The 27,009-nt window shown below is 47.5% G+C and overlaps 6 protein-coding genes across 7 annotated transcripts; 2 read left to right on the top strand and 4 right to left on the bottom strand.

Moving 5' to 3' along the window:
• Positions 1–2,863: 2,863 nt before the first annotated feature.
• Positions 2,864–4,562, bottom strand: E1B28_011726 (uncharacterized protein; the record flags this gene model as incomplete). The annotated part of the gene is made up of 5 exons (XM_043156778.1): positions 2,864–3,892; positions 3,946–4,044; positions 4,097–4,201; positions 4,254–4,353; positions 4,408–4,562. The coding sequence occupies 5 exons, from the start codon at positions 4,560–4,562 to the stop codon at positions 2,864–2,866; spliced, it is 1,488 nt and encodes a 495-aa protein (XP_043006585.1).
• A 151-nt stretch (positions 4,563–4,713) lies between these two features.
• E1B28_011725 (uncharacterized protein) lies at positions 4,714–8,752 on the top strand. Its single transcript, XM_043156777.1, has 15 exons — positions 4,714–6,113; positions 6,181–6,251; positions 6,310–6,690; positions 6,773–6,956; positions 7,018–7,036; positions 7,090–7,300; positions 7,373–7,405; positions 7,481–7,502; positions 7,572–7,650; positions 7,708–7,860; positions 7,925–8,024; positions 8,081–8,207; positions 8,278–8,504; positions 8,560–8,626; positions 8,683–8,752. Exons 3-14 carry the CDS (start codon positions 6,593–6,595, stop codon positions 8,582–8,584), a joined length of 1,278 nt encoding a protein of 425 aa, XP_043006584.1. The 5' UTR covers positions 4,714–6,113; positions 6,181–6,251; positions 6,310–6,592; the 3' UTR covers positions 8,585–8,626; positions 8,683–8,752.
• Positions 8,753–8,777: 25 nt separating this feature from the next.
• On the bottom strand, positions 8,778–13,163 carry E1B28_011724 (uncharacterized protein). Its single transcript, XM_043160808.1, has 14 exons — positions 11,439–13,163; positions 11,034–11,373; positions 10,796–10,978; positions 10,700–10,743; positions 10,590–10,648; positions 10,468–10,538; positions 10,045–10,415; positions 9,870–10,000; positions 9,448–9,825; positions 9,325–9,393; positions 9,221–9,259; positions 9,102–9,158; positions 8,972–9,040; positions 8,778–8,908 (listed from the first exon to the last, which is right to left on the bottom strand). Exons 2-14 carry the CDS (start codon positions 11,190–11,192, stop codon positions 8,817–8,819), a joined length of 1,722 nt encoding a protein of 573 aa, XP_043006583.1. The 5' UTR covers positions 11,193–11,373; positions 11,439–13,163; the 3' UTR covers positions 8,778–8,816.
• Positions 13,164–13,391: 228 nt separating this feature from the next.
• On the bottom strand, positions 13,392–16,283 carry E1B28_011723 (uncharacterized protein). 2 transcript variants are annotated; one of them, XM_043160807.1, is made up of 4 exons: positions 16,246–16,283; positions 15,432–16,163; positions 14,259–15,374; positions 13,392–14,206 (listed from the first exon to the last, which is right to left on the bottom strand). In XM_043160807.1, the coding sequence occupies exons 1-4, from the start codon at positions 16,259–16,261 to the stop codon at positions 13,572–13,574; spliced, it is 2,499 nt and encodes an 832-aa protein (XP_043006582.1). In that variant the 5' UTR covers positions 16,262–16,283; the 3' UTR covers positions 13,392–13,571. The 2 variants fall into 2 exon arrangements, with proteins under 2 accessions (XP_043006582.1, XP_043006581.1); XM_043160806.1 differs by having other exon boundaries at positions 13,395–14,206; positions 14,259–15,259; positions 15,318–15,374; positions 15,432–16,279.
• A 271-nt stretch (positions 16,284–16,554) lies between these two features.
• E1B28_011722 (uncharacterized protein) lies at positions 16,555–17,571 on the top strand. Its single transcript, XM_043156776.1, has 3 exons — positions 16,555–16,600; positions 16,667–17,418; positions 17,466–17,571. The coding sequence occupies exon 2, from the start codon at positions 16,734–16,736 to the stop codon at positions 16,932–16,934; it is 201 nt and encodes a 66-aa protein (XP_043006580.1). The 5' UTR covers positions 16,555–16,600; positions 16,667–16,733; the 3' UTR covers positions 16,935–17,418; positions 17,466–17,571.
• A 3,321-nt stretch (positions 17,572–20,892) lies between these two features.
• Positions 20,893–21,372, bottom strand: E1B28_011721 (uncharacterized protein; the record flags this gene model as incomplete). The annotated part of the gene is made up of 3 exons (XM_043156775.1): positions 20,893–21,147; positions 21,201–21,283; positions 21,357–21,372. 3 exons carry the CDS (start codon positions 21,370–21,372, stop codon positions 20,893–20,895), a joined length of 354 nt encoding a protein of 117 aa, XP_043006579.1.
• Between the last annotated feature and the right edge of the window lie 5,637 nt (positions 21,373–27,009).

The following is a 27,009-nucleotide window of genomic DNA, read 5'->3' as shown; positions in this document are numbered from 1 at the left end:
CCTCGTTGAGTGCAAGTGTACGCCGGGTTTGCTGAACTGGATCGTGTAGAATCCACATCATCCAGGGAGTGAGACGCGTTTGTGGATGCTGGACAGACACACAAAGAAACTAGTATGAATGGACATGTACATATTGGAAGTCGATTGGAAGTTTACCCTCGGTTCCACCGAATAGTAAATGAAGCGCGAAAGTATCATCTGATTCTTCGGGACTTTGATCTGGGCGAAACAACGTGCAGGTAATAGGTGCGAGCGTCAAAGGAGGGAAGGAATCATTCACTCACCTTCTACGTGATCAGCATAAGCGTTGGAGTCGAGAACCGCTGTGTTGGTAAAATAGGTATCAGTGATCAGATTCCGAAGTGAGTAGCTCACATTCCGAGTCATCTTTGACCATCGGCAAAAACGATACATCGTCCGACTCAGCGGGAATTTCGTGCTGTTCTGTTCATGTCATAATCCATCAACGGAGAGGGTCATATCCAAATTCCAGAACTAGTGAATTTACCTTCAACTATCTCCTGGAAGCAGTTCTCGGCAGGAATGAGATCAAATATAGGTGAACCGCGAGATTGTGCGAAATCTATGCTTTTAGGGTCAAACTTGCGCGCAATCTGGTAATCGTGAATGTGTTTGTAGAATTTGGTAGGCCAGGATTCTTGAAATTGGGTCACTCGGAGGGAGAGCTTGAAGGGAAGGCCGAGGAATTTGCATATTTCGCGTGAGAGCGGAGTTTGACCGGTTGGGTCTATCGACCAATGATAGACGGGATTTGACGAACAGCGGATAATGAAATAAATGGGTGTATGCAGTAATTGGCGTCGGTGTCGTTTACGTTTGGATTTCTGAAGTGTACCTGTGAGATTGAGATGAGGGAAGACGAGCTCTGCTGACATTAGCGCGAAATCGGCGGTACTCAATAAATACTTACTGTAGGTGGAAAGATCCTCATCCAATGAGATGTTGAGAGCGTGAAAAACGCTTGACGCCTGTAAGAGCCAAGAGATTGATTCGTTGACGGTGTCTACTTGTATCTTGCGTCGATTATCTCTGAGACAGAACCTAAGAATAGATTAGTCACTGAAGGCCAATTCGATAGAGGATTACCTTGTTGCTCCATGGCCATTTGGCGTCACTTGCCCATTGTCAAAACAATCTGGCCCACCCCACCACCATACATCCTCCAGGAAAGCAATCGTTGACTTTGTCAAACTCGAAATGACTTGTATGTGACTGGTTGCCGGGATATCGTGCAGTCTTTCAATATGACCAGTATAACTAAGCGTATGAAGAAGCACCCCATCGTCTTCCTTGCTAGCGAAATATCGGATGATAACGTCTTCTTTGAGAAATTCAACGTCGGAAGGAATTATTCCATCAATGTCTGCTTCTGCCCGCCAATCGCGACATTTCGGCCCAATGGGTCCACGACAGAATCTTCCCTGCCTAGGATCTACCCACAGCTCGTTTCTTGAACATTTGAACGCTTTCTATATTATTGATTATTCAATGTTCAGCGCTCAGCATTGACTATCAAGGCTACATTGTCCACTCACTCTCAGTAGCTCAATATAATATAACCCCACCTGTCCTAGTCCACCTTCAATATTTGCCACAGGTACGAGCTCTGAAAGTGTATTGTCAACGAGAGTCCAGAATTCGGGAGATGGATATATACCTCCACTGAATATCAACGAAGGAACCGACGACTTGTTGTAACCAAAAAGCGGAACATCCCTACCAGAATGGTTCGTGTGGCACAATCGAGAGAATTCATGACCATACCTGAGCCAATCCTTTGAACATCGCGAAAAATCGCGCCTCCATTCCTGTCAAATCCAGTCATTATCAATTTCAGTGCTCGGGACAGACCAACCGTCCATGCATACCTTCATCGCATTTTGTCCACGATATGTCTTCACAGTAAACTTCTTCTCTCCAAGTGATCCGGCGATGTTGACCTCTGCATAATAGACAGCTGCCTCCGTGTCGTCCTTCCCATTTGAACACAGCCGCCAGGAATAACAGATTCCGTCCTTGGTCTTGTAAATGTCGCCCCGCTTAATTTCGGTGAACTGGGAGTATACCATGAGCAACCAGTTATCCGTACATTCAGAATTGAAAAGGTACGTACCTCGGAAAGTTCTGGTAGACCGCTGCCAGTCTCCCTCTTCTTGTCTCGTGTTTGAACGATGGTAGTCTGGGTGTAGTAGTTGTATTGATTTCTTCCAACGCTCGAGAAATTGGCGTTGCTGATTTTGATATTAGATGCGCCGGTAAGGACCTCCATCGTAGAAGAATTCGAATCCGTCATTGAGAGATCGAGAAACAAACGTGGGGATGGACCGGGGGTAGCGTGGCGTTCAGGAAAAGATATGGGATATCATGGTGGTAGAAGATGGAGGACAGGAAGACACATGTACTATATCGGCGTTGCATACTGCACCGCAGATATACTGCTGATGACGATTGATCGTGGACTTGTTATACTGATACTGATTCACTCCAACGTTCGATTTTGACTTTGAATGCATCCGTGAGGAACACCATGGACGGTGCTGAACGACGGTGTAAGGGTGGTGTTGTAGTCAGAAGAGAATGAGAAGAAATATGGTGGTAGTGGGTGGACAAGACTGGTTATAGATAGCGCCGCATGGCTGCGCTGATGTACTCTACGGAAGATCCCCGTGGAAAGTTCTCGTGTTTTTCCGACTGTTTCGTACTCCGTAGTCGTCTCTTATATCCCAAAACTATATACTTGAGTACATTAAAATCATATCGTAAGGAGTCGATACATCCGTACCATGGACCCGAATCCAATCGACGAACACGAAGTAAAAATTAATGGATAGTAAGGTTCCAATCACGAAATGACACTGAAGTTCTCCTGAAACCTAGATCGCTCAACGATCTGTGGTACAGTGGGCTGATAACCATGACGATGATGTGTCGTATATGTATAAGATGGAGAAATAGGCGGTGTAGAGCTCCCTTTGGAGCCATGTTTCCTTCGGGAAGCATCATTGTAGTGTCGTCTAGTACTCGTACGACGAGGTTCAGACATCTCTCTTTCTCTTTCCCGTTCTTTTTCTCTTCTCCTGGAATCGTTATAATCGTCTCTGGAAGATCGATGGCGGTGGTAGTGATCACGATCACGATCACGTCGAGAATCTTCACTCGAATCAGCATCGCGAACTCGATGAGAATGACGATGGTGTTTATGTGTATGCCGTCGACGAGAACCCTGTCGGTCCTCCTCTTCCTTGTATTCGCGTTCGCGTTCGCGTTCCCTCAAACCATCATCACGAGAAGAGATTTTCGATTTTCTCTTATCTCTCTTATCTCTCTTTTGCTTCCCGATTCTCTCCTTCTCTCCCCTCTCACCAACCTCAAGGTAATAAGGCTGTGGCGAACTAGGCGTTACGCTTCCCATCGGTCCGTCGGGATCCACAATCCCTACTCCCGGCCACGGAGGCCGCTGATACATCAGGGGTTTCGTTATAGTCGGTGAATAACGACCTATGGAGCTCATATCGAGTTTCATAGGAGAAAAGTTTGGCGCAGGGGGGAGGTGGGGCTTCCAATTGGGGTCTACTAGACGAGGCATCGTCGGTGGTGCAGGGTTTTGGGAGTAAAAGTCGCGTAACCGAGAATTCGATGAAGATTTAGACGATTTAGACCTTTTCTGTTTCCTTGAAGATCTGGGGCTCCCGCCGGAACGTATTGTCTGCCGAGACGATTTATGTCGAACGGTAGTGCTAGTTGGAGGAGGAGGCTCCCCCGTAGTAATGTTTTCTTCCTGGGGGTGGGGTTTTGGGTGCTTGTAGCGGAAGGGGTTGAATCGAGAAAGTGGGCCTTTTTTGGATCCCTTGCGTTTAACGGCTCTTTTACGCTGGAAGGATTGTGGGTCAGATTTAAGAGGGAAGGAAACGGTAAGCCACGCGCCTTGAGCTTCGACCGAACTCGTACGACGATGCTCTGCTTCTCGGATGGAGCTTGAGAATCTACTGTCTGTCGTCGCCTCCAGGATGCCAAACTTCGTGGCTAAAAAAGGTGGATCTGAGTGCATGAAAAAATAATGAACGCGACGACGTACACGTCCAGTGGTAATAGGAACAGGGGGAGGAGGTCCAGGTATAATGCTATCGCCCTCTTCGGGGATTTTCGGTAGTTTTCTACTATGTGCATCACGAAGAGCGTGCTACCGAATGGAATTGAGATCGATGTAGTGCAATACGGAGGATAACTCAAACCTGAACGTCGTCCAACAGAACCTGCGCATTATCTCGGAACTCCGCAGGCATTTGACGGCCTTTTGTGAGTTTGTTCAACACCGGTGCTAGATTGAACAAGCTGCGAAAGAACATAAGATTGTTATTCATTCGCAACACAGACAAGGCTACGCACCTAGCCCAACGAGCATCAAATTTCCGGATCTGAGAAGCAAGAGATAACCTATGTTGGTGTATCATTTCGGAAGTCTGTTGAAGGTGCTGGTGTCCTTCTTGTACGATTCCAGCAGATTTCCGTGCTCGTGGAGGAAATGGCATGATGCTGGTCATTATCGTTTCGTTATAGTATGTTCATATAGTCGTTGCAAGTGTTTGAAGAATGAGTTCATGGAAGCGAGTAGGCCGCGTGTTGCCCTCGACCTCGGGTATATCACAAAAAATTTAAAATTTTCTTCTGTGATGACGTCGGTGACAGGAAGAACGAACGTTTCGGCACTGGCCTACATCTCCGAAGCTTAGCTTCTTCCATTCGCAGATTTCGTCGCACTTCATTCGTTCTCCAACTGGACTCAATCCCTAGGAATCAAAAACAACTGCGCGCCTATTTCAATCTTGGTTCTCCGGACGAGCCAATAACGATCAGTATCTGCCTTCACCGTTGTCATGGGCAAAACTCCCAGATAACTTCTGTGTTGTTGAAACGCGCACTGTTTCTCGTTCACCAGCGTGTCGTGTCATTCTGGAGCCTCCCCAACATACGGTCATGACCCAATGCTGGTTCTGATAGACCCAGAACGGAATATTTGCCTTCCTCTACCTCCGAATTCTCTCTGAAGCTCCATAAGCTCAGCCGCTAATTCCTGACATTATCAGCCACCCCACCTCCATGCATATGGCCGGGAGTTGGGATTCTACACAAAAGTGTGGAAGGGAGCGAGAAATTAAGACGAGAAGAGGGAGGAAGTCAATATCTCTTCTTGTGATAATGTTGCTCGGCATTACCGTCCACCTGTCTCCAGAAGGCGACAGCTATCCCAATTGATTCCCTACATCACAAAACAGCAACCAGTAGCGCTTCCGCTATCAACAGAGTCGGACGTTCGTCAGACCCCACCGCAGTTCACCGGTCACCCTTCCATCATCAACGCTTATCCTTCAGCTCGTTACGTCGCTTTTGGAACCGAGGGATAAAATATCTGGGGAACAAGAAATATACAGCGACCTTTTCATTCTCCGAATGGTCTGCTCGACGCCCGACGCCCATGCCTCAGCTTACTTTTTTGCTTCTCTCGATGTCAATTTGCCAGTGCGATTCAGAAACTCCGATCACTGATCCGGTCCACCACCACCGCTGCCTCGATTTCGTGGAATGTCTTCCAGCTCTTGATACGTTTCCATGACCATCAGGACTATTCAAAGCGAGGGCAGGGTGGTCATGATGGGTGCTTCCTAGAGCCTTCAGCCTCGAACTCAAAATCGAGCTTTACCTCCCGGCTTCCTTTCTTATGTGCGGCCTAGGGTTATATATGCGTGGCTTGTCAAAGGATCCGCTTCGCTATTGACCGCATGTTGGGAGCTCTCCGCACTAGCGGAGAAGGTCATCCTGTAACTCAGATGACGGGCAGATGTAACGGGCGAGCGGATCTCAGCCGCCAGGTACTGCTGAACTTCCCAGTTTCACGTTCCCCGCTTCTCGAGTCCGTTGTACTAGTTAAGGGCCTTCAAGCCCTAACCGATTAATCTTAATCCTTGAAGTTGGACACATGCATGTGGCGTTGGATCCTGTCCCGCTTACACTTCCCTGGAGAAAGCTACGCTGGACAATGTTTTGTTTGGGCGGGAACTTGGGTGCAGAGTTGAGAGAAAGTCTCAGTGGGGTGGGTACGTATCTACACAGCCTTTCTGATTTTCCTCGGATTGATCCCATGCACTCGATCTACTCCGGCAGTCCCGCAGCTTCCTTCTTAAGCGATGTGGTTACGAAGGACACAAGTGTTGGGGGCACCGTTATGGGGGCTTGTGAGTCCTCCCTAGACTTTATAATCATTGTCGATTTTGCTAACGCTTGATTCTGAAGACACGATAATTCAATCAAGGTCGATATGAGACCTCGTGGTCGTTTCAGTATCACATCGCACGACGGAATGGAGTGTTTGCGATTGTTCACGTTAAGACGTTCGAAGTTAAATGCCCCAGAAAGAATAAGGGCAACGTCCCGTCACTCAGCCGTTATTTATACCACGAAAGTGGAGCTTGAAGGCGATCCGAGGATGAGGCTTGCGCAATATCCTGTGCATGATCTGTTGTTCTCCCTCCAGAGATACAATGTCGAGGCCGGTTTGATCTGACTTCGATAGCCAATGGCGACCCAGTGGCTCGAAGGGACAGGTTTGACAAGCAAAAAAAAACTCAGACCCTCGTTGGTTTCCGTCGACGCATGGGTTTGTAGAGGGCTCAAGTGAGTTGGATCTTCCGGTTTTTATATTGACCCTGCAACTCACGGGTATCAAATCTTTATTCATCTTTCCGTTATCCCCCAGTATCGTGAGTTTCAAGCTCGGAAGTCTTTGGGACCTTGGACCGGGCATTAGTCGTACGATTCCGGAAGCTTTTATACCAGAGTCCTTGGTGGTCTCTTTACCCCTTACGATTCGCCCTAACAGCGAAATGGACACTTCACTGAACTTACCTTCACCATTGGTCGCGCTTTTCTTTGTTGGCTGGGTCCGTTCAGTTTGTGTTGTTCGTCTGCGGAAACGCTTACCTTTTCCCCCCCTCTTTCCAGGGTCATATTTTACTCTACGGTACAGTCACTTACTCAACGTTTACTCGCCAATCGTTAATCCATAAATGGCAGGGGTCAATACTGTCCTGTTTGCGGTAGGGATGTACCTCCTTCGACAACGGACAGTTCGCGAAGGCACCATGTTTCTCATGATATCCTCCTCCATATTATTTGTTCTCGCGAGTATCTCTGCCGTAGTGAATACAACGATAGTAGTAGGGGGGTACCTCAGCATACCACTGCCTGGTAACTCAACTACCTCAATCAATCTCCAGGTTTGCAGGTGAAATTTCTGACAAACACCTCCCTGATAATGGATTACTGATCAACTTTGTTCATGGATCGCCTTTGGCAGCATCATTCAATACGTGGTTTTTCATCTCGTCGAGTACGTTATTTTCGTCCCCCTATTGTATGATTATACCCGCTCACTGCGCATCGCTGCTTTGTGTTTCACTGGCAGTTTGACTGCATTTATTGTATTGGTCAGTTACTGTTTTTCCATCTTCTTTGTGGCCAAATCCAGCTGATAACGGGTACTTTGCCATGTCTAGGCTTATCGTTGCTTCAATATCTGGGATCGTCGTTTTCTCGTTATCGCTCTTCCTGTGGGTATTTTCGTTGCAGAGACCGGTACGTAGCAACCTCCCCCTGGGATTTCTGGGGGGGTAACCTTGTTGTTCTTCATAGGTGTTTATTTCTACGAACTGCGCCGGTATATGAAGGTTCAACAGTTCGCAACGCTACATCGCCTGTACAATTTCACAAACCAGGCGTTGCCGTTCACGTCCGCTACGCTGATTCTGGCTGCAATGGCCAATGCTCTGCTAACGCTTCTAATCGGTAAAAAATCATGGCTTTAGACGAATGCGAGCGTTACTGATTCCTGATCTTCGCTGCTTTGTAGTCGGTCGGATGTGGTGGATGAAAAGGCGTATACAGCGCTTCATGCGCAACGGGATCGCAGGCAATCTACCGCAGAAATATGAGTCCATCATCGCCATAACGTCCGTTATTCGCAAGTTCTCCTGGTTTCTCTACTGAGGAGCTTCATTGTTGACAGGATGGAATCCGGAATGATCATCCCAACATTTTTCATTCTACTCACCATCTATAATATTCTCGACGCTAAGACCGGCGACCACGACGATGCCATTATTATTATGTCGTGCATGATATCTCAGGTCATTGTATGTTTTTATTTCCTGTTCTAATTCCTGTTTAGTCCTAGACATCTGACTTCCACGCATCTGTTACTAGGCCCTTGCCCCTCTGATTATCATGGTTCGTGTTGGCCTGGGGCTCACAGTCGAGCGCAACCACGTTGAAGATTCGACTCCTTTATCAACGATGAGGAGTTCTCCCCGAAGTAGTCAAGTCGGCACGTTTCCATGTGGGTTGAACATCCATCGAGACGTTAGAGTGTCAGTATCTGTCAGCCCACCACGGGAATCGGAAGATGTGGAGTATAATTTGGTTTTGGAAGGGCAAGCGTTTTAGGTGGTCTCGCAGCCTGGTCGAAGTTTACTGAGCTTGTACTAGTCGTCGATTCAACTTGGAGGTTTAGGATTTTTAGAAATCAAGTATGCACGGTGAACGGATAGTCTGGGTGTGTCGATTTCTCCCTTTCAGTGTTCATTGCAGTACTGATTATGACGTCTCTAGAGACCACGCCTGCACCAATCCTGGATGTCCATTCTTTCGAGGCCTCTTCCTTCGTTACCATATAATATTATTGAACTATTCTTACAACACTTACAGTGGCACCATTCCCTGAGAACTACAATAGCCTTCAGCATCTATATAACTGCTGCTGAAATACCCGAACCCTCTACCGCTTCCCATGTGAACGAACCAAAGAGTGCGCCCAGTATCGAAGGTACCATGCCCCCTTGTAAACAATGCGCTCAGAAATGTAAACCATAGCAGGTAACATCGACGAGAACATACTCACCTTGTTGAGTGTACTCTGAATTTACTGTTTGCGCGGGACTAGCGTCACTCGACGACGTGTTTGAGGATCCTGGACGCAAAAAGAAACAGAAATGAATGGTCGTCTGGGAGTCTTTAAATCGCGGGTTTACCTTCAATCTCATAGAAGAGCAAAGCGAGCGAGAAAGAGTCATCTAGTCCTTCGAGATCTGGGAGAAAACGACGTGCAGGTAAGTGCGAGCTTCAAAGGAAGGGAGAATCATTCATTCACCTTCTGTGGAATCCGCATGAACGTTCGAGCCGAGAAACGCTGCGTTGGTGACAATAAATATCAGTGGTTTGGACTACGAGAACTTAGAAGGCAGTATAGCTCACGTTCCAGGTCATCGCGGACCGCTGGCAATGGTGAATCTCCCGATTCTACAAGTTCCATCTCGTGCAGTTCTGTTCATATCATAATTCATCAATGGAGAGGGTCAGATTTGCTAGTCAAATTACCTTCGATTATCTCCTCGAAGCGGTTCTCGGCAGGAACAACATCATATACAACAAAACCCAAAGATTGTGCAAAATCCGTGCTTGCAGGGTCAAATCCCCTCACAATTTGGTAGTCATGAACGACTTTGTAGATCTTGGTTGGCCAAGATTCTTGGAAGGAAGTTGCTTGAAGTGAGAGCTTGAAGGGAAGGCCGAGGTACTTGCACATGTCTGGCGTGAGCGGTGTTTGGCCGGCTGGGTCCAATGACCAATGATAGACGGGATCAGGGGAAGGAAGGATAACGAAGTAGATGGGTGTGTCGAGTGATTGGCGTCGTTGCCGTTTGCGTTTGGATTTCTGAATTGTGCCTGTGAGCTCGAGGCAAGGCTCGACGAGCTCTGCTGATGTTAGCACAGAATCGGCATCTTCAATAAATACTCACTGTAGTTGGAAAGGTCTTCATCATATGAGATGTTGTGAGCGTGAAAAACGCTCAACGCTTGTGCGAACCAAGGGACTACTTCGGTGATAGAATCTACTTCTATCTTGCGCTGATCGTCTCTGAGACGGAACCTAAAATAGATCAGTCAATGAAGGTCAATTCGACAGAGGATTACCTTGTTGTTCCAGCTGGTATCGCTCGCCTTGAGCCAAGACAGCCTTTCGAACTCCGCCACCGTACATTCTGGTAGAACGCAATCGTCGAGTTCGTCAAACTGGAAATGACGCGGGTGTGACTGGTTGGGATATCGTCAAGTATCTCATAATGACGACTATAACCTAACGTAGAAAGAAGCAACCTATCGTCTTCCTTGCTAACAAAGTATCGAATGATGACGTCTTCTTTCAGGAATTCCGCGTCCGAAGGAACTATGACGCTGATGTCTTCTTCCGGCCAATCCCGACATTTTGGCCCAATTGGTCCACGATAAAATCTTCCCTGCGTAGGATCCATCCACAGCTCGTTCCTTGAACATCCCAAGCTAGTCTACATCATTTATTGGTCAACAGTAACTATCAAGGCTACATTGTCCACTCACTTTCAGTAAGTCAATATAGAATAACCCCACCGCTCCCAGTCCGCCTTCCATATGTGCCATAGGTACGAGCTCTGAAAGTCCATTATCAATGAGAATTCAGAATTCGGCGAATGAATATATACCTCCACTGAATATCAACGAAGGAACCGACGACCTGTCGTACCCAAAAAGTGGAACATCCCTACCAAAATGGTTCATGTGGCACAATCAACAGAATTCATAGCGTACATACCTGAGCCAATCCTTTGAACATTGAGAAAAATCATGCCTCCATTCCTGTCAAATCCAATCATTATGAGTTTGCTCGGGACCAACGCTCCACACTTACCTTCATTGCATTTCGCCCGCGATACGTCTTCACAGTGAATTTCTTCTGTCCAAAGGGCCCAGTGATGTTGAGCTCTGCAGTATAGACCGCCATTTCCGTGTCCTTCCCATTTGAACGCAGATTCCACGAATAACATACTCCATCCTTGCTCTTGTATATATCACCCCGCTTGATTTCGGTGTACTGAGAGCATGACATGAGCAACCAGTCGTCCATACAGAATTACACTGATGCGTACCTCGGAAAGTTCTGGTAGATCTCTGCTAACCTTCTTGTTCTTGCCTCGCGTCTGAACGATGTTGTTATGGGTCGTGTAGTAGTTGTACTGATTTTTTCCAACACTCGAGAAGTTGCCCTTGCCGATCTTGACTTTAGATGCACCGGTAAAGACCTCCATCGTAGAACGATTCGAGTCACTGTATTGAGGGGTAAAAACGTTCTGGGAAGGTGTCAGACGGAGAAAGAATGGGAAGGTGGTAGTCGTAGAGGATGAAGGGCGGTGGAAGGCACATATTTGAGTGCTGTAGATATATCACGACAAACATCGCCTCGACACTGCTTGAGGGAGATATCGCGTCCTAAAGATAACGGGAGAGGAATGTCAATCTCCGGCTGCCAATGGTTTGATGTCGTTGTAAAGTACCGGCACAAGCGTGAAAGGCATTGCTCCACATATGGATAATGGAAGGAAACGCCCTTGCTTTCTATCCTATCTACGTACTCACACAGTCAATGTATGGTCAGGTATTATTGAACAAAACACGTCCATAAACCGTTTGAACCCGTAACTTTCCGACCCGCCCGACAGACCAGGCATAACCATTCGGATCGCTACAACTGAGATACTTGACTCCTCGAGTGAATGGGGTTGATAACGCGCGCCCAGTATTGAGCGCTTCGTGCCCACTCGAAGAGGAGAAAGACGATAAGTAAATGGAGGAAAGTCAAAGCGACTCGACGGGATTTCTCATGTTTCCGAGTAAAAACGGCTTTCTTTGCGTTTTTCGTAGATCCCGACGACACAAGGATGACTTGTCGATGTACATCTAGAAGTAATGCGAATTGGAGGTTGCTGTACCTGGGGGGAGGAAGAGATAGCGGTTGTCCAGACGTCTCAAACTGACTCAGTTACTCCATCCACCCATCCAAACATACTTGGGCCTTTATCTAGTTCCCGCCCTCCACTACATTCGCCTGACCGTTTCCCTCACGTGGATCTTTTGGTGACTTCCTCAGCCTCTTCCAGCTCCTCCGTGATGCGAAGTCTTTCAATGACAAGTATTTCTACTGCAAGCGGTGCATCTGGCAAATCAGGCCCTGGATGATCTCTGAGGAGATGAAACCGGCATACTCCATCCAACCCTGGAGTGGATGGAGAGTTGTTGAGGATTCTGGCGTTACGAGTGGATGTCAGATAACGAGGCTGGCTCGGGCACGAGCAGTGGGTCCGTGGTGACAGGGCGACAGCAGGTTCCGTTGTTTGCCACCGGCAGCAGTCAAGAGATGGTCGAGCGTGAAAGGTAATTGACTGGAGGGCGACCTCAGCAGTTGGGATGCTAGTGGTGGTGATTCAACGTTCACCACTAACAACAGGAGTTTTCGCAAATGCGATTAACGGAGAAGTGACTGAGGTATCTGCGGTGGCAAATCAATGAGGTCCGTATCGTTTTCGTTATTGATGAGCTCTGGTGGAGGGGAAGATCCGATGTATAGGCAAGGTGGTGTAGTTTGAAATAGCATATCGTTCATCTCGACATCTTCAGCATCCAGACCGAAACCAGAATCAACGACATTCAGCCAACATCGCCTTCAACTTATCCGACACCACTTCGTTCGTCTCCTCGTCTCCTCGTTGCTCCTTTCGGTTCTATCGTTGAAACAGGCCGCGACGTAACGTGTTAGTTATCCTCCGTGCAAGTTCGACGCTGAGTTTGTCGAAGGTCCAGCGGGAATGGGCGGGCTACTTTTGAGGCGTAGGTGACATCAGAGGAAGGTGGCTGTAAGTCACAGAGGGTGCATTCGGCCAGCCTCTGACAAAGGAGGGGTCGAGAAAAGGAGGATACATTGATTTTCTCTGATGCGTATAGGAAGGCATTGAGAACGTTTTGGTTTCCAGCGTGGGCACTTGTAGGTTGTCGGAAGATACGACTCTGAAAACGTGAAACGAAAGGAACCAAGGGAAGTACCTGATACTGGCCAACAAGTCACTTCAGTCCTTTCCTTCGTTGCATCAGCTTCACTCAATGTCTTCACCTCCGTCGCTTCGCGCATTTTTGGCAGCGTCTGGTCTTCAAGTAGCGGCGGTTGTGATGGCAAGCAGGACCGAGGGTTATTGTGAGTTCCTTACTGCCGCGGCAACTGAAGAAAGTGCAAGCGCTATGTAAGCTAGATCAGAAGTCATCAGATCAACGGCCATAAATAATGTAAAAGTTTGGTGAAAGTAGTTCAGAAGGCCACAGAAGATCCCAAGAGATGTCGTAGAACTCTCCCGGGGTTTCTCAACTGAAGCTCAAAGTAGTAGTAACGGCACGACCTCGCCGGGTCAACGAGTCGACCGTTTTCGAATTCGTGCCTTCACTTTTGCTACCAAGAAATCCGACGTTCCGAATGTCTTTATTGTGGACGTAGCTAGTCAGGAAGTAATGTAGAGTGATATTAAGTACATATGTAGATGCAAGGGGTACAGGAAGCAGCATTGAGAGAAACGAGAGATGTATGCGAACGTAAAAAGTGAACGCTACAATCGAGTTAAGAGAATAGAAAACACGGTTGAATATTATGATGGGACGATAACGTCTGTGTATGGGGGTGGAGGATCGAGAGCAGTTAGAATTGTGACGTATGTAACATGGTCGTCTAGCGTTTCGTGTTTGAATGGGATAATTCCGGCAAGTTGAGGATCTAAGTCGATCTTTGCAGTATGCCTCTTGAGTGCATATAATCCATCCCCAACCTGTGACTTGAGCCTGATCAGAATCGGACGGAGAGATTTATACCGGGGAGTGATAGGATCGGGTTCTGTGTCCAGGAACCAAGCACGTTTGGTCGTGGTTACACGAGGCCAGTCGCCCTTACACCACTCTTCAAGCGGTGGTTCTTTGATCTCCTGTCCATTCTCATAGCGGCAAACGATCCATGCGAAGACATAGACAAGAGATTCGAGGTCGTGGCGGACAAAGTGCTTCGCCATTCCTTCAGTTCTCTTGACAAGTGCCAAAAGATCTATTGCGATGAAAGGCTTGGTGCCTGTTCGTTGTTTAGATGTAGCCCGGCGATTTTCTTCCAAAGTACACGCTAAATCGAAGTCGTTGAGGACGCCGAACTTCCTGTCGCCATCCACGCGATACATTAAGTTGTTAACGCTGATATCACGATGCATGATCCCCGGAACAGTGACCAGCCATCGATGACCTGTCGAACTCGATCATCAGAATCTAGCCGTGGACAAAGAGTACATACTCACACTTGACAATGTCTTTGAATGCCAGTCTCAACTCTTCAGGGTCGGTGAGGTGTGTAATCGGAAATAATTCTTCCACAACCAAGTATCGAAGGGTCCTCTTTTCATAATCTTCTCCAAAGAGATGTTCAAACGACACAGCACCTTCAAACTCTCCCGAATCGAGTATAGCCGGAAGGTGGCGCAGAGCCCATTGATCCTCAACGTGAGCCTCCACCACTGTCCTCGCGTTCTCGATGAAGAAACTCTCGGCTTGTCGAGTCGTCGGAGCGCTCGAAATCTTCAGGATCAACTTTCGAGCTCTTGCTTTACCGAGCAACTCCTTGCTTTTGTCCATTAACCCAATCGTCCATGTCCCGCGACCAATCAAACCACGGGGAAAGACGCGGATATCTGATACCTTGAACTTGTGTTCTCCAACCTCAAGCGTCTTTCCCTTAAACATCCACGGATCGGTTTTCCCATGAAGGACCGGGTATTGAGGGAGAGACCATGTGCAAGGGATAAGTTCATCAAAGAAACCCCACTGTGACCGGGTCAATCTTGAGAATGCAAGCAAGATCCGTAGAAAAAGACTAGGATTGTGGGCAAAATTGAGAGGTGTCGTGAAGCAGCCCCCCGAGCGCGTATAAAGGAGGAGCTCGAGTACATTGTCGGTGACGAGAACGCCAATAACATGGGTGCGAATCCCTCCTCGATTGAACATGAGTTGGGCATATCCGGCACACTGCACACGGATATTCATGGGAGTTAACTTCTGTCGTTTTGTTTGACGACCCATGCCTCGCGCGGAATTCTCGTCTCGAGGGCGTTTGGATGAAGTACTCCTAGCACAAGAGGAGGCACCGGAAGCGGAAATACCCACACCACTGCCACTCAGAGGGAGAGGACCTGCTGTGCTTCCACCCCGGGAGGTAGCGTGAGAGCGGCCAGCTCCATTACTTCTAGGAGGGTGGGAGTTGGAGGTTTTAGTGAGTTGGGACTTCCTAGTGTGGTGGCTCGATCTGTCTGGAAGGTAAGGTATTGAAAGGAAGTCACCGTAATGGTAAGATGTGAACTCACTTGATCGTCGAGTACCAGAGGTCGTAGGGGCAGATGCTGACACTTGTTGGGAAGAGCCTACCGCCGCCAAATAGTTAGCACAGCCCAAAACACAGTAAAGATATCTTTACTCACTAGATTTCTTTATATCCTGTTTGTCGTACCCCTCAACCTTGAACTCGGCGAACATGAAGAGGTCGCTCCACATCAGCGGAATTTTGGGAGGTGAGTTGATCGCCTCGATGATGTTTTCGAGAGTCGGCGTCGAAGCTTGCCTTGCAGCCCACTGTGATTTCACCTCTTTCCCGTTTTGCTTCTTCTTTTCCCCGTTATTCTCGTAATCCCACTCTCGAACTCTGATAGTGATTGCCTCAATTGTAGTACCGACCGTATCTGGCTTTCGGTCGCCCTCCGACCCGCGAAGATACTCAGGGTCGTTGACACACAACGTAAAACCCAGTTCATTCTTCGTGGTCTTCTTCTCTACCATCTGGGCAATAGCATATCTACATAGTTCTGTGAATTTTGGGTACTTGACTTGCTCGCGATCGACAGGCTTGCTGTAGTCTTCAAGAAGCCTGATAAACTCGGGAGAGTTGACGATTTCGTCAATGACTTCGACGTCGGTAGATGGAGGCGAATTGGATATGTGGAGGACTGTCGACATGAAAAGGGTCAAGTCAACTCCTTTGTCATTCGCAATATCATAACAAAGAATCTTGTCGATATCCTCATGGGTATAGTACTTTTCTTCGTAATGAGATGCTGTTCCCTTGCTGTAAGGAGTATTTGAGAAGCTAGCAAGTTCCGAGCCATCGCGGCGATCCGGGGTGTGAGGAGGCCGATTCCTGGGCACGGAATGGGGACCTGGATAAATTTCGAGCGGTAATGAGGAGAAGTTGTGACTGGGAGGAGGTGGAAGCATGAGGTGAATGAACAATAAACTTACTGAGTGTATCGCTCATGGTGGTTGGAATTTAAAGGCGCGCTTGTAACACCATCACGTGGAGGCAGTGACTCAGACTCACGTAGCCAAACTCGGAAACAAAGGGTCTCCCACTTGCCCAGGCCTAGGCCTTGTGGTTGTTCTTTCTTGTGAATAATAGATATGGACGCAAAGTTTCTGAGTCAGAAACGGGGCGAACTACTCGCTACACAGGCCTACCTTGCGAAATTGAGATGCCACAACATGTCACGCACACTACCGGTATCACATGACCGCGTCAGCTACGATAATACTTATAAAAGGAAGGACGGTGGCAGCATAACCCTTCAGATCATCATGATTTATACTGTTGTTATCGGTGAGTTCTGGGAAGAAACGACGTATCTTGATTCCTGTTAACATCGCCGAATCTGATGTTTTAAAGAAGATATTTTTGTTGGAGTGGCATTGGGACAATTGGTGAGAGCGAGAGACTAATTTGAGCGGAAGTCATGAACGCCTCCGTGAACCCCACTTTCGATACCGTCATCTTTCTACAGTCTAACTCAGCGCCTTCCTCTGGCGTCAACTACACCCCAATAACCGTCGGATCTTCCGCGAACTCAGCCTCGCATCCAACTCGCGCAGAGGATGACCAACGTTGCGGCCTGATCAAACGATGGAATCGTAAGGAGCAAAGAGGTGTTGGATGAGCCGGAGACATTTTTTGCTGAGGGCCATGGTCGTGATTTCTGGTTCGGATGTTAGAGATGTCGAGATGAACGGCGTCGGGAATATAAACAAAATACGCCTAATTCGCCACCTCCCTTGACACAAACTTTCCTTCATAGCTGATCAACAATGAAGATGTCGATACCAACATCAGTCCCAATCTCACCTCCCTGTCAATCGCATTCACGGAAACACCTGTTATTGGTTCGAGTTGGTGCCACGGATCCACTTCTCGTGCCCAAATTGATAACCTCAATGGCCACAAACTGTCAGTAAAGTCAAATCAACCTCGTTACCATATTCGACAACTCTCCGTCTACTCTAGGGAAGCGCTGCGAAGAATCCGAGTTCAATTATAACCTCTTTTTCCTCTTCCTCCGCCTGGTGAACTTGGATGCGGCCGTTTCCATACGATCATCCTCACAAGGGATATGATCTATTCTCATTTAGATTGCAGAGCATTGCGTACGCCGTTTTACCGCCTTTTCGACCCTTGACTGATGGCTTTGTAGTGTTTTGGAGGTGAGGTTCTCCAATTAATATATCCTGTATGTCGCTGTTACAGTTACCGGCCCATTCTTACCTGCATATGTCAATTTTCATTTTTGCCTTCGCGCGACGGGGTGTTCAAATGTTATTATTCCTGTCAGGTAATACAACGAAAATCACGTTTATGAATGTACAGTGGTTGATACTACCATTCTCTGAGATGGCGTTGGCATTTAAATTGCTGCCGCTGAAATATCCGAGCCTTCGATAGCTTCCCATGTGAACGGGGCAAAAAATAGGTGCAGTATCGAATGCATCGTGCCTAAAAAACGTAGCACTTAGTATGTTATACCATGGAAAACGACGTCGACCAGAAAATGCCCACCTTGTTGAGTGTACTCTGAATTCGATGTTTGCACGAGATTAGCGTCACTCGATATGCTTGAGGGTCCTGGATACAAAATATAAAGAAATGAATGGATGTCTAACAGTCTTTAAATCGGCGGTTTACCTTCGGTCTCATTGAACAGTGAATGAAGGGCAAAAGAATCATCTGATTCTCCGGGACTTGGGTCTGGGCGAAAACGACGTGCAGGTAAGTACGAGCATGAAAGGAAGGGAGAAAAATTCATTCACCTTCTACGTGGTCGTCGTAACTGATTGTGTCTAGAACCGCGGTAAAATAAGAACGAGTAGCCAGGTTACAAAGTAAGTAGTTCACATTCTGAACTTTCTTGGAAGTGATTGAGCTTTGGCGGTAGTAAGGCTTCCAATTCGGTGAGAATTTCGTGTTCTATTTGAGAAAAGTTTGCATGAGTGATGATGCTCGATCTGAAGATACTGTTTGATTTACCTTCAACTATCTCCTGGAAGCGGTTCTCGGCAGGAACGACATCAAATATAGGGTAACCACGAGATTGTGCAAAATCCGTGCTTTTAGGGTCAAATCCCCTCATGATTTGGTAGTCACAAATGGCTTTGTAGACCTTGGTTGGCCAGGAATCTTGACAGTGAGTCACTCGGAGGGAGAGCCTGAAGGGAAGCCCAAGGTACGAGCACATATCTCGCGAGAGCGGTGTTTGGCCAGTTGGGTCAAACGACCAATGATAGAGGAGGTGAGAGGAACGACGGAGAATGAAATAAATGGGTATATGGAGCTGTTGGCGTCGTTGTCGTTTGCGTTTGGATTTCTGAAGTGTGCCTGAGAGCTCGAAATAAGGGACGACGAGCTCTGACGGAGTTAAGTAGCCTGAAATTGGCGGTATTCAGAAAATACGTTACTGTAGCTGGAAAGATCCTCGTCCAATGAGACATTGTGAACGTGAAAGACACTCATTACTTGTGAGAGCCAAGGGACTGTTTCGCTGACAGAGTGTACTTGTATCCGCCGATCGTCTCTGAGACGGAACCTACAAAAGTAAATCAGTCGAAGAAGGTCGTTTGTTTTTTGGAAAATTACCTTGTTGCTCCATCTGGCATCACTCGCCTTGTGCCAAGACAACCTTCCCAACTCCGCCACCGTACATTCTCGAGGAAAGCGATTGTTGAGTTTGTCACACCTGAAATGACTTGAGTACGATTCGTTGGGATATCGTCAAGTTCTTCAAAATAACCAGTATAACTAAGCATAGCAAGATACCCCCGATCATGTTGTTTGCTTGACAGGTATCGGACGACCACATTTTCATTAAGGAATTCCACGTCAGAAGGAACTATGACATTGATGTCTTCATCCAACCAATCGCGACACCCTGGCCCAATTGGTCCACGATAGAAGCGTCCCTGCATAGGATCCATCCACAACTCGTTTCGGGAACATCCCAAGCTGTGCTATAGATCATTGACTGGTCGATATTAACTATCAAGGCAATATTGATATTGACTGCTCACCCTCAGTAACTCAATATAGTATAGGCCCCCCCATCCTAGTCCACCTTCAATATGGGCAACAGGTACGAGTTCTGAAAGTGTATTGTCAACGAGAGTTCATGATTCTGTGAATGAATACATACCTCCGCAGAATATCAACGAAGGAACCGCTGACTTGTTATAACCAAAAAGTGGAACATCCCTACCAAAACGGTTCGCGCGGCACAATTGAAAGAATTCGTGACATACCTGAGCCAATCCTTTGAACATCGCGAAAAATCGCGCCTCCATTCCTATCGAATCCAATCATGATGTATTTTTCAGGGACAGACCAACCCTCCACGCCTACCTTCATCGCATTTCGCCCCCGATATGTCTTTACAGTGAACTTTTTCTGTCCAAAGGATCCAGTGACGTTGACCTCTGCGGTATAGACCGCCATTTCCGTGTCGTCCTTCCCATTTGAACACAGCCGCCACGAATAACAGACTCCGTCCTTGCTCCTGTAGATGTCGCCCCGCTTGATTTCGGTGAACTGAGAGCATGCCATGAGCAACCAATTGCACATACGGAATCACACAGATGCGTACCTCGGAAAGTTCTGGTAACCTCTTCTTGCCTCGCGTCTGAACGAGGTTATTATGGGTCGTGTAATAGTTGTTCTGGTCCCTTCCGACGCTCGAGAAGGCGGCGTTGCCAATTTTGACTCTAGATGCACCGGTCAAGACCTCCATCGTAGAACGATCTGAGTCTGTCATTGAGGGATAGAGTTGGAAAACGAACGTGGAGTGGAATGTGATACTAGTGGCAGAATATGAAGAGCGGGAAGGCACATTTTCGAATGCTGTACATGACAGGCAGAAATTCCCTTGAGGGGATATTGCGGCCCAGGAACAAGGGGGAAGAACGTCAATGCAGTTTTCGAAATGACCACTGCCAATTGTTAGAAGTCGTTGTAAAGTCCTGATACAAGCGTTGGGTGAAAATGCTCAATGAAGGAAAAGTAATTCGAGACCTACGTACATGTGTATACTTGGAGGTGTATAACATAGATACGATGATAAGGTTCTCTTTGAGCCTGTAGATTGCTGAGCAACTGTAGTAGAGTTGGGCGATAGTGCTGTTGCACCGTAGAAGAGGTATATAGGCGTGGTGCATTAGCCGGGTGTCGGATGTCCATATGAGTAGTGTTACTGCGACGTCTTGGAGTATATGCGATTCGAAGTCAGAAGCTCAGATTCTTCACCTCTAATGATAATTCCGCCGGGAATCTTCGTTAAATGTTGCAGTGCATGGTGGTTATGCGCATACCTCGACGAAAACCATAACGGGCATCTTTGTTTTCCCCCAGAACTTCCGGTTTTCCCTCCCACTGCCATGTTTACTCCGACTGCAGCTTCCTCTTATCTTTATCTGCTTCTATTTCCATGCACTCCCTCCCTCCGAACCTTCATCGCCTTCCGCTCAGACCAAGATGTTAAAGCCAAGGTGAACTCGGGGGAGCCCCCGACGCCTCCACTGGAATCTACTATCCCAATTCCTGGCAACGGATATAGCTGATATAGCAGAGGCTTTGTTATGTTAAGGAATAACAGCGTCGCGACCCGTTTCCATATGACAAGAGCTTGGCAATTTGTTGGAGCTCGCACTGGCCGTCTGAGTCGCATTACCGAGATCGAGAAGGCTTGTTCTTGAGAAACGTATCGTACACTGAAAAAGTTCGTCGAACAGCAGAACAGCCTCGAGTCGTAGCCTGGAGAAAGAGGACGTTTGGAGCGAAAGATTGAGAAGGGCATTTGTTGGACCCTTTGTGTTTAGAAGCGTTTTACGTGTTCGCTGGGTTGGAAGTTCAGCACCAACATTAGAAGGAAGGCAAAAAGCCGATGCACCTTCAGCTTTGACCAAATCCGTACAGTATTACTCTGCTTCTCCTTGACACCTGCCGTCGCCTCCAGAATGCTAAATGTCATGGCTGAAAAGAAGAAGAAAAGGGGATATTTGAGGATATTGACCAATCCAAATCGACAGTGAATCCAACCACATACACGTCCAGGTATTCATTGCCACCGGAGTCGGAGGTCTTGTTGCCCATCACGAAGAGCGTGCTACCGGAGGTGAGTCATAAGTGCAGTTGAGGGCCCCGAACCTGAACATCGTCTCCCGTAGCCTGTATCTAATGTCCCTGGTGTGTTCGCGCCCCCCTCGTACAATTCCGGCGGATTTTTGCGGTCGGGCTCGTGGATGGAACCTCACTGTGTTCTGATCATTGGTGAACTGCGTAAAGAATGTTCAACCGGTCAGGAGTTTGTCGTTTTGTATGTGGTAATCCATACTGCTCAGTGGACGAAAGCAGCAAGCACCCAGACTCGAGTAGCCTGAGCTGTTGAACATGCCTCAACATGCTGAGTCGAAAAGCGATCAAGGCAAAAAGACCCGGAACCGAGGGCAAAATGGTGGACACCAACAGAGGTCGTGTTGCCGAAGTGGAATTGATGATGCATGATCTACCGGCCGTGACTCTGAGAAAATAAACATTTCAATAGTTCCTACCAATTGATGAGAGGAACTTACAGTGTGAGCTTCAGTGTGTTAGCTCAAATAGACCAACTACACGGGCAACAAAGGGCAGATGTGTTTGTCAGCGGACGCGTCCTCTCTCGATCCCAGTATCCATCAGGGTGAACGCAGCTCTTCCGAGACGATCAGCCAAGAGAAAGGTCGAACTATAGGAAATGATCCAAGAATAGCAGCGGCTTTCAAGCCTCAAAACCTTCCATTGTCAAGAACGTTACCGATGTTCTCTCCCATTCATCAACTGACCTCTTTCTCATTAATGAAGCAGAGCGAATACGCTGTCACTACCAATATCCAAATCGTTAACCTTAGGCGTCGTCGACCGTCTCCGTCCACCTACAGCCGATCCACCAGCTCATACAATCGGGTGTCACTCTCACTGTCGACTTTCCCCTCACATCCGGAAGTTGGCCCTATCGAAATTCAAGTGGTTCCTAACGTTTTCGACGACCGCTAGAAACCGGCGCAGAATTGGCGGTTGTATCGAGGGAGTTGCGAATCAGTAATAGACGGCGGCAACCTCTGGAAGAGACATTTTAGTGGCGCTCTTAGATTGTACACAGGAAGCATGTGCAGGTATCGATCAGAGTTTGAAGGTTGGGTCTCCTGTAAGCTTCATCCTTCTACCCATCTAGTTGTTGATCTCAGATTTTGCGTCAACTGACAAGTCCTTTTTCTAGATTCAAATATGTGCCTAAGACTTCGTCCGCGCTACCGTATAATTATAGGCACTTGGAGCCATGGGTATCGACTATCATCATTGGGTGGCCTACCGTGTATATTATGCTATCCACTCAATGCATGTATCCACATTCGCCCGGCGCAGCCATTCAATTGTGTTATTCCTATCAACTCATACAACAAAACAGGTAGTCTCGTCTCATCGCGCGGCCGTTGGCATTTACATGGCTGCTGCTGAAATACCCGAACCCTCTACCGCTTCCCATGTGAACGAACCAAAGAGTGCGCCCAGTAGCGAAGGTACCATGCCTCCTTGTAAACAATGCACTCAGAAATGTAAATCATAGCAGGTAACACTGAGGAGAACATGCTCACCTTGTTGAGTGTACTCTGAATGTGCTGTTTGCGCGGGACTACTAGCGTCACTCGGCGACGTGTCTAAGGATCCTGGACGCAAAAGAAACAGAAATGAACGGACGTCTAGGAGTCTTTAAATCGGAGGTTTACCTTCGGTCTCATAGAAGAGCGAAACGAGCAAGAAAGAGTCATCTAGTTCTTCGGGATCTGGGAGAAACGACGTGCAGGTAAGTGCAAGCGCCAAAGGAAGGAAGATGATTCGTTCACCTTCTACGGGATCAGTATGAGCATTCGAGCCGAGAAACTCTGCATTGGCGACAATAGATACCAGTGTATTGGTGGACTACGAGAAGTTGGAAGGGAGTTTAGCTCACGTTCCAAGTCATCTTTGACCATCGGCAAAAATGGTACGTCGTCCGATTCAGCGGGAATTTCGGGCTGTTCTGTTCATATCATGATAATCCATCAATAGAGAGCGGACTCCATAGCTAGTCAACTTACCTTCAACTATCCCCTGGAAGCAGTTCTCGGCAGGAACGACATCATATACAGAGTAACCCAAAGATTGTGCGAAATCGGTGCTTGCAGGGTCAAATCCCCTCACGATTTGGTAGTCACGAACGGCTTTGTAGATCTTGGTTGGCCAGGATTCTTGGCATGGAGCCACTTCGAGGAAGAGCTTGAAGGGAAGGCCAAGGTACTTGCACATGTCTGGCGAGAGCGGAGTTTGGCCGGTTGGGTCGAACGACCAATGATAGACAGCATTTGACGAAGGACGGAGAATGAAATAAATCGGTGTGTCGAGTGATTGGCGTCGTTGACGTTTGCGTTTGGATCTCTGAATTGAGCCTGTGAGCCTGACGAAAGGGTAGGCGAGCTCTGATCGAGTTAGAGTGGAATCGGCAGTGTTCAAGGAATACTCACTATAGTTGGAAAGGTTTTCATCCATCGAGACGTTGTGGGCGTGAAAAACGCTTGACGCTTGTGTGAGCCAAGGGACCGATTCGTCAACAGAGACTACTTCCATCGTGCGCCGATCATCTCTGAGAGGGAACCTAAAATGGATCAGTCAATGAAGGTGAATTCGACAGAGGTTTGCCTTACCTTGTTGCTCCATCTGGCATCATTTGCCTTTTTCCAAAACAATCTGTCCAACTCCACCACCGTACATTCTCGGAGGAAGCAATCGCTGAGTTCGTCAAACCGGAAATGACGCGGGTGCGGCAGATTGGGATATCGTGAAGTATTTCAGAATGACCACTGTAAGCAAGCATGAAAAGAAGCACCAGATCCTCTTCCTTGCTAGCGAGATATCGAATGACGACATCTTCTTTCAGGAAATCCATGTCTGAAGGAATTGTGACCTCAAAGTCTTCTTCCCTCCAAATGCGACACTTTGGCCCAATTGGTCCACGATAAAATCTTCCCTGCGTAGGATCCATCCACAGCTCGTTCCTAGAACATCCCAAGCTAGTCTACATCATTTATTGGTCAGGAGTAACTATCAAGGCTACATTGTCCACTCACTTTCAGTAATTGAATGTAGAACAACCCCACCGCTCCCAGTCCACCTTCGATATGTGCAACAGGTACGAGCTCTGAAAGTGCATTGTCATTGAGAGTTCAGAATTCGGCAAATGAATATACCTCCACAGAATATCAGTGAAGGAACCGACGACCTGTCGTACCCAAAAAGTGGAACATCCCTACCAAAATGGTTCATGTGGCACAACCGAAAGGATTCCTAAGCATACCTGAGCCAGTCCTTTGAACATCGCGAAGAATCGCGCCTCCATTCCTGGCAAATCATCATGAAAGTATCGCAGACAGACCAGCCCTCCACACCTACCTTCATCGCATTTCGCCCCCGATACGTCTTCACAGTGAATTTCTTCTGTCCAAAGGGCCCAGTGATGTTGAGCTCTGCAGTATAGACCGCCATTTCCGTGTCGTCCTTCCCATTTGAACACAGATTCCATGAATAACAGACACCGTCCTTGCTCTTGTATATATCGCCCCGCTTGATTTCGGTGTACTGAGAGCATGACATGAACAACCAGTTTCCATACAGAATTGGAACTGATGCGTACCTCGGAAAGTTCTGGTAGATCTCTGCTAACCTTCCTTTTCTTCCCTCGAGTCTGCACGATGTTGTTGTAGTAGTTGTAGTTGTACTGATTTTTTCCGACATTCGAGAAGTTGCTGTTGCCGATCTTGACTTTAGATGCACCGGTAAAAACCTCCATTGTAGAACGATTTCGAGTGTATTGAGGGGTGGAAACGTGCTGGAGAGGTGTCAGACGGAGAAAGAATGGGAAGGTGGTAGTCGTAGAGGATGAAGGGCGGCGGAAGGCCCATGTTTGAATGCTGTAGATATATCACGACAGACAGAATATCATCTTTATTGCCTCGACACTGCTTGAGGGAGATATCGCGGCCTAAAGATAACGGGAGAAGAACGCCAATCTCCGGCTGCCAATAGGTTTGATGCCGTTGTAAAGTACCGGCACAAGCGTGAAGGCATTGCTCCATGGAAGGGAAAGCCCTTGTTTTCTATCCTATCTACATACCCACATGGCAGCCAATGTAGATGGTCAGGTGTTATTAAACAAAACTGTGCTTCCTTCTTTCCGACCGCTCAACAGACTAGGCGCAACCATTCGAATCGCTACAATTGAGATACTTCATTCCTCGAATGAACGGGGTTAATAACGCGCCCAGTATTGAGCGCTTCGTGCCTGCTCGAAGAAAGAGAATAAGCACAGGGAGGAAAACGTCGAATCGAGGGCAGTTCTCACATTTTTGAGTGAACACGGCATTTGCTCTCTTTGCGTTATTCGTGGATCCTGACGACACAGGAAAGACTTGTCAATAGACATCTAGAAGCAACCATGAACTGAAGGCTTCTGTACCTTCGGCCTGAATGTCCTCGAACAGCAACTCGAGCAAGAAAGGTTCTTCTGATTCTTCCGGGCTTTGGTCTGGCCGAAATGACGCGTAGTTAAGTACGAGTGCGGACGAAAGCAAGAAACCATTAATTTGTTCACCTTCAAATTTCTCCTGATTATCGCCAGCTAACTTCGGTTCGGGAACTGCTATATTGTTGACGATAAGTTCCAGTGACATGGACCACGAGTTGGAAGTGAGTATAACTCACGTTCCGAGTCTCCTTGACGATCATCGACCGTCGGCAATGGTACATTTTCCGATTCAGGAGAATTTTCATGATGTTCTGTTCATAAAGTAGTAATATCGTCGATGGCGCTGGGCAGATAGTTCTACTTACCTTCAACAATCTCTTGGAAGCGGTTCTCAGCAGGAATGACTTTGAAGATAGGGAATCGGCGCAAAGATAGTGTGAAATCCGTAGTTCTAGGGTCAAATCTCCTCGCGTTTTGGTAATTGTTCAAGAGTTTGTAGATCTTGGTTGGCCAGGAGTTATGACGGTATTCGATCTTAAGGGATAGTTTGAACGGAAGGCCGAGGTATTTGCATAATTCTGGCGAGAGCGGAGTTTGGCCAGTTGGGTCAAAGGACCAATGATAGGCGGGAAAGGGGGAAGAAAGGAAAATCAAGTAGATGGGTGTGGGTAGTAGTTCACGTCTTTGATGCTTGCGTTTGGATTTCTGAAGTGTGCCTGTGAGCTTGAAATGTGGCCAGACAAGCCCTAATGACCACGCGTTAGCCTGAAAATCAGAAGTGGTTACAAATACTCACTATAGTTGGAAAGGTCTTCATTCAATGTGATGTTGTGAGCGTGAAAAATGCTCAATGCTTGTGAGAGCCATGAAAACTGTTCGCTGATAGATTCTAAATCGATCTTGCGCCAATCATTTTTGAGGCGGAACCTAATAATAGATCAGTCAATGAAGGCCGGTTGTTTCAGTTTGGAGGATTACCTTGTTGATCCGTCTGCCCCCGTGTGCTCAGTATCAAGACTACGACAACCTGCCCAAATCCACCACCGTGCGTTCTCGCTGAAAGCAATCGTCGAGTTTGTCAAACGTGAAGTAACTTGTGGGTGGTGAATTCCAGAGATATCTCCGAATTGGTGTTTTTCAGTACGACTAGTATAATTAAGCACGC

This window comes from Marasmius oreades, chromosome 7 (assembly GCF_018924745.1).
Source record: "Marasmius oreades isolate 03SP1 chromosome 7, whole genome shotgun sequence".
NCBI lineage: Eukaryota > Fungi > Basidiomycota > Agaricomycetes > Agaricales > Marasmiaceae > Marasmius > Marasmius oreades.
The sequence above is the reverse complement of the archived record's forward strand: the minus strand, read 5'-3'. Positions and strand labels throughout refer to the sequence as shown.

Coding starts and splice junctions, on each gene's coding strand:
- E1B28_011725 (XM_043156777.1), top strand. CDS start 6,593: ATGGCGACCCAGTGGCTCGAAGGGACAGGTTTGACAAGCAAAAAAAAA. Junction 7,301..7,372: donor ATCAATCTCCAGGTTTGCAG/GTGAAATTTCTG, acceptor CGCCTTTGGCAG/CATCATTCAATACGTGGTTT. Junction 7,503..7,571: donor TGACTGCATTTATTGTATTG/GTCAGTTACTGT, acceptor TGCCATGTCTAG/GCTTATCGTTGCTTCAATAT.
- E1B28_011724 (XM_043160808.1), bottom strand. CDS start 11,192: ATGGAGGTCTTTACCGGTGCATCTAAAGTCAAGATCGGCAAGGGCAAC. Junction 10,649..10,699: donor TGTTCAAAGGATTGGCTCAG/GTATGTACGCTA, acceptor CCATTTTGGTAG/GGATGTTCCACTTTTTGGGT. Junction 10,416..10,467: donor TCTATATTGACTTACTGAAA/GTGAGTGGACAA, acceptor TAAATGATGTAG/ACTAGCTTGGGATGTTCAAG.
- E1B28_011723 (XM_043160807.1), bottom strand. Junction 15,375..15,431: donor ACAGGATATAAAGAAATCTA/GTGAGTAAAGAT, acceptor TGGCGGCGGTAG/GCTCTTCCCAACAAGTGTCA. Junction 14,207..14,258: donor ATTCAAAGACATTGTCAAGT/GTGAGTATGTAC, acceptor CGAGTTCGACAG/GTCATCGATGGCTGGTCACT.
- E1B28_011722 (XM_043156776.1), top strand. CDS start 16,734: ATGAACGCCTCCGTGAACCCCACTTTCGATACCGTCATCTTTCTACAG.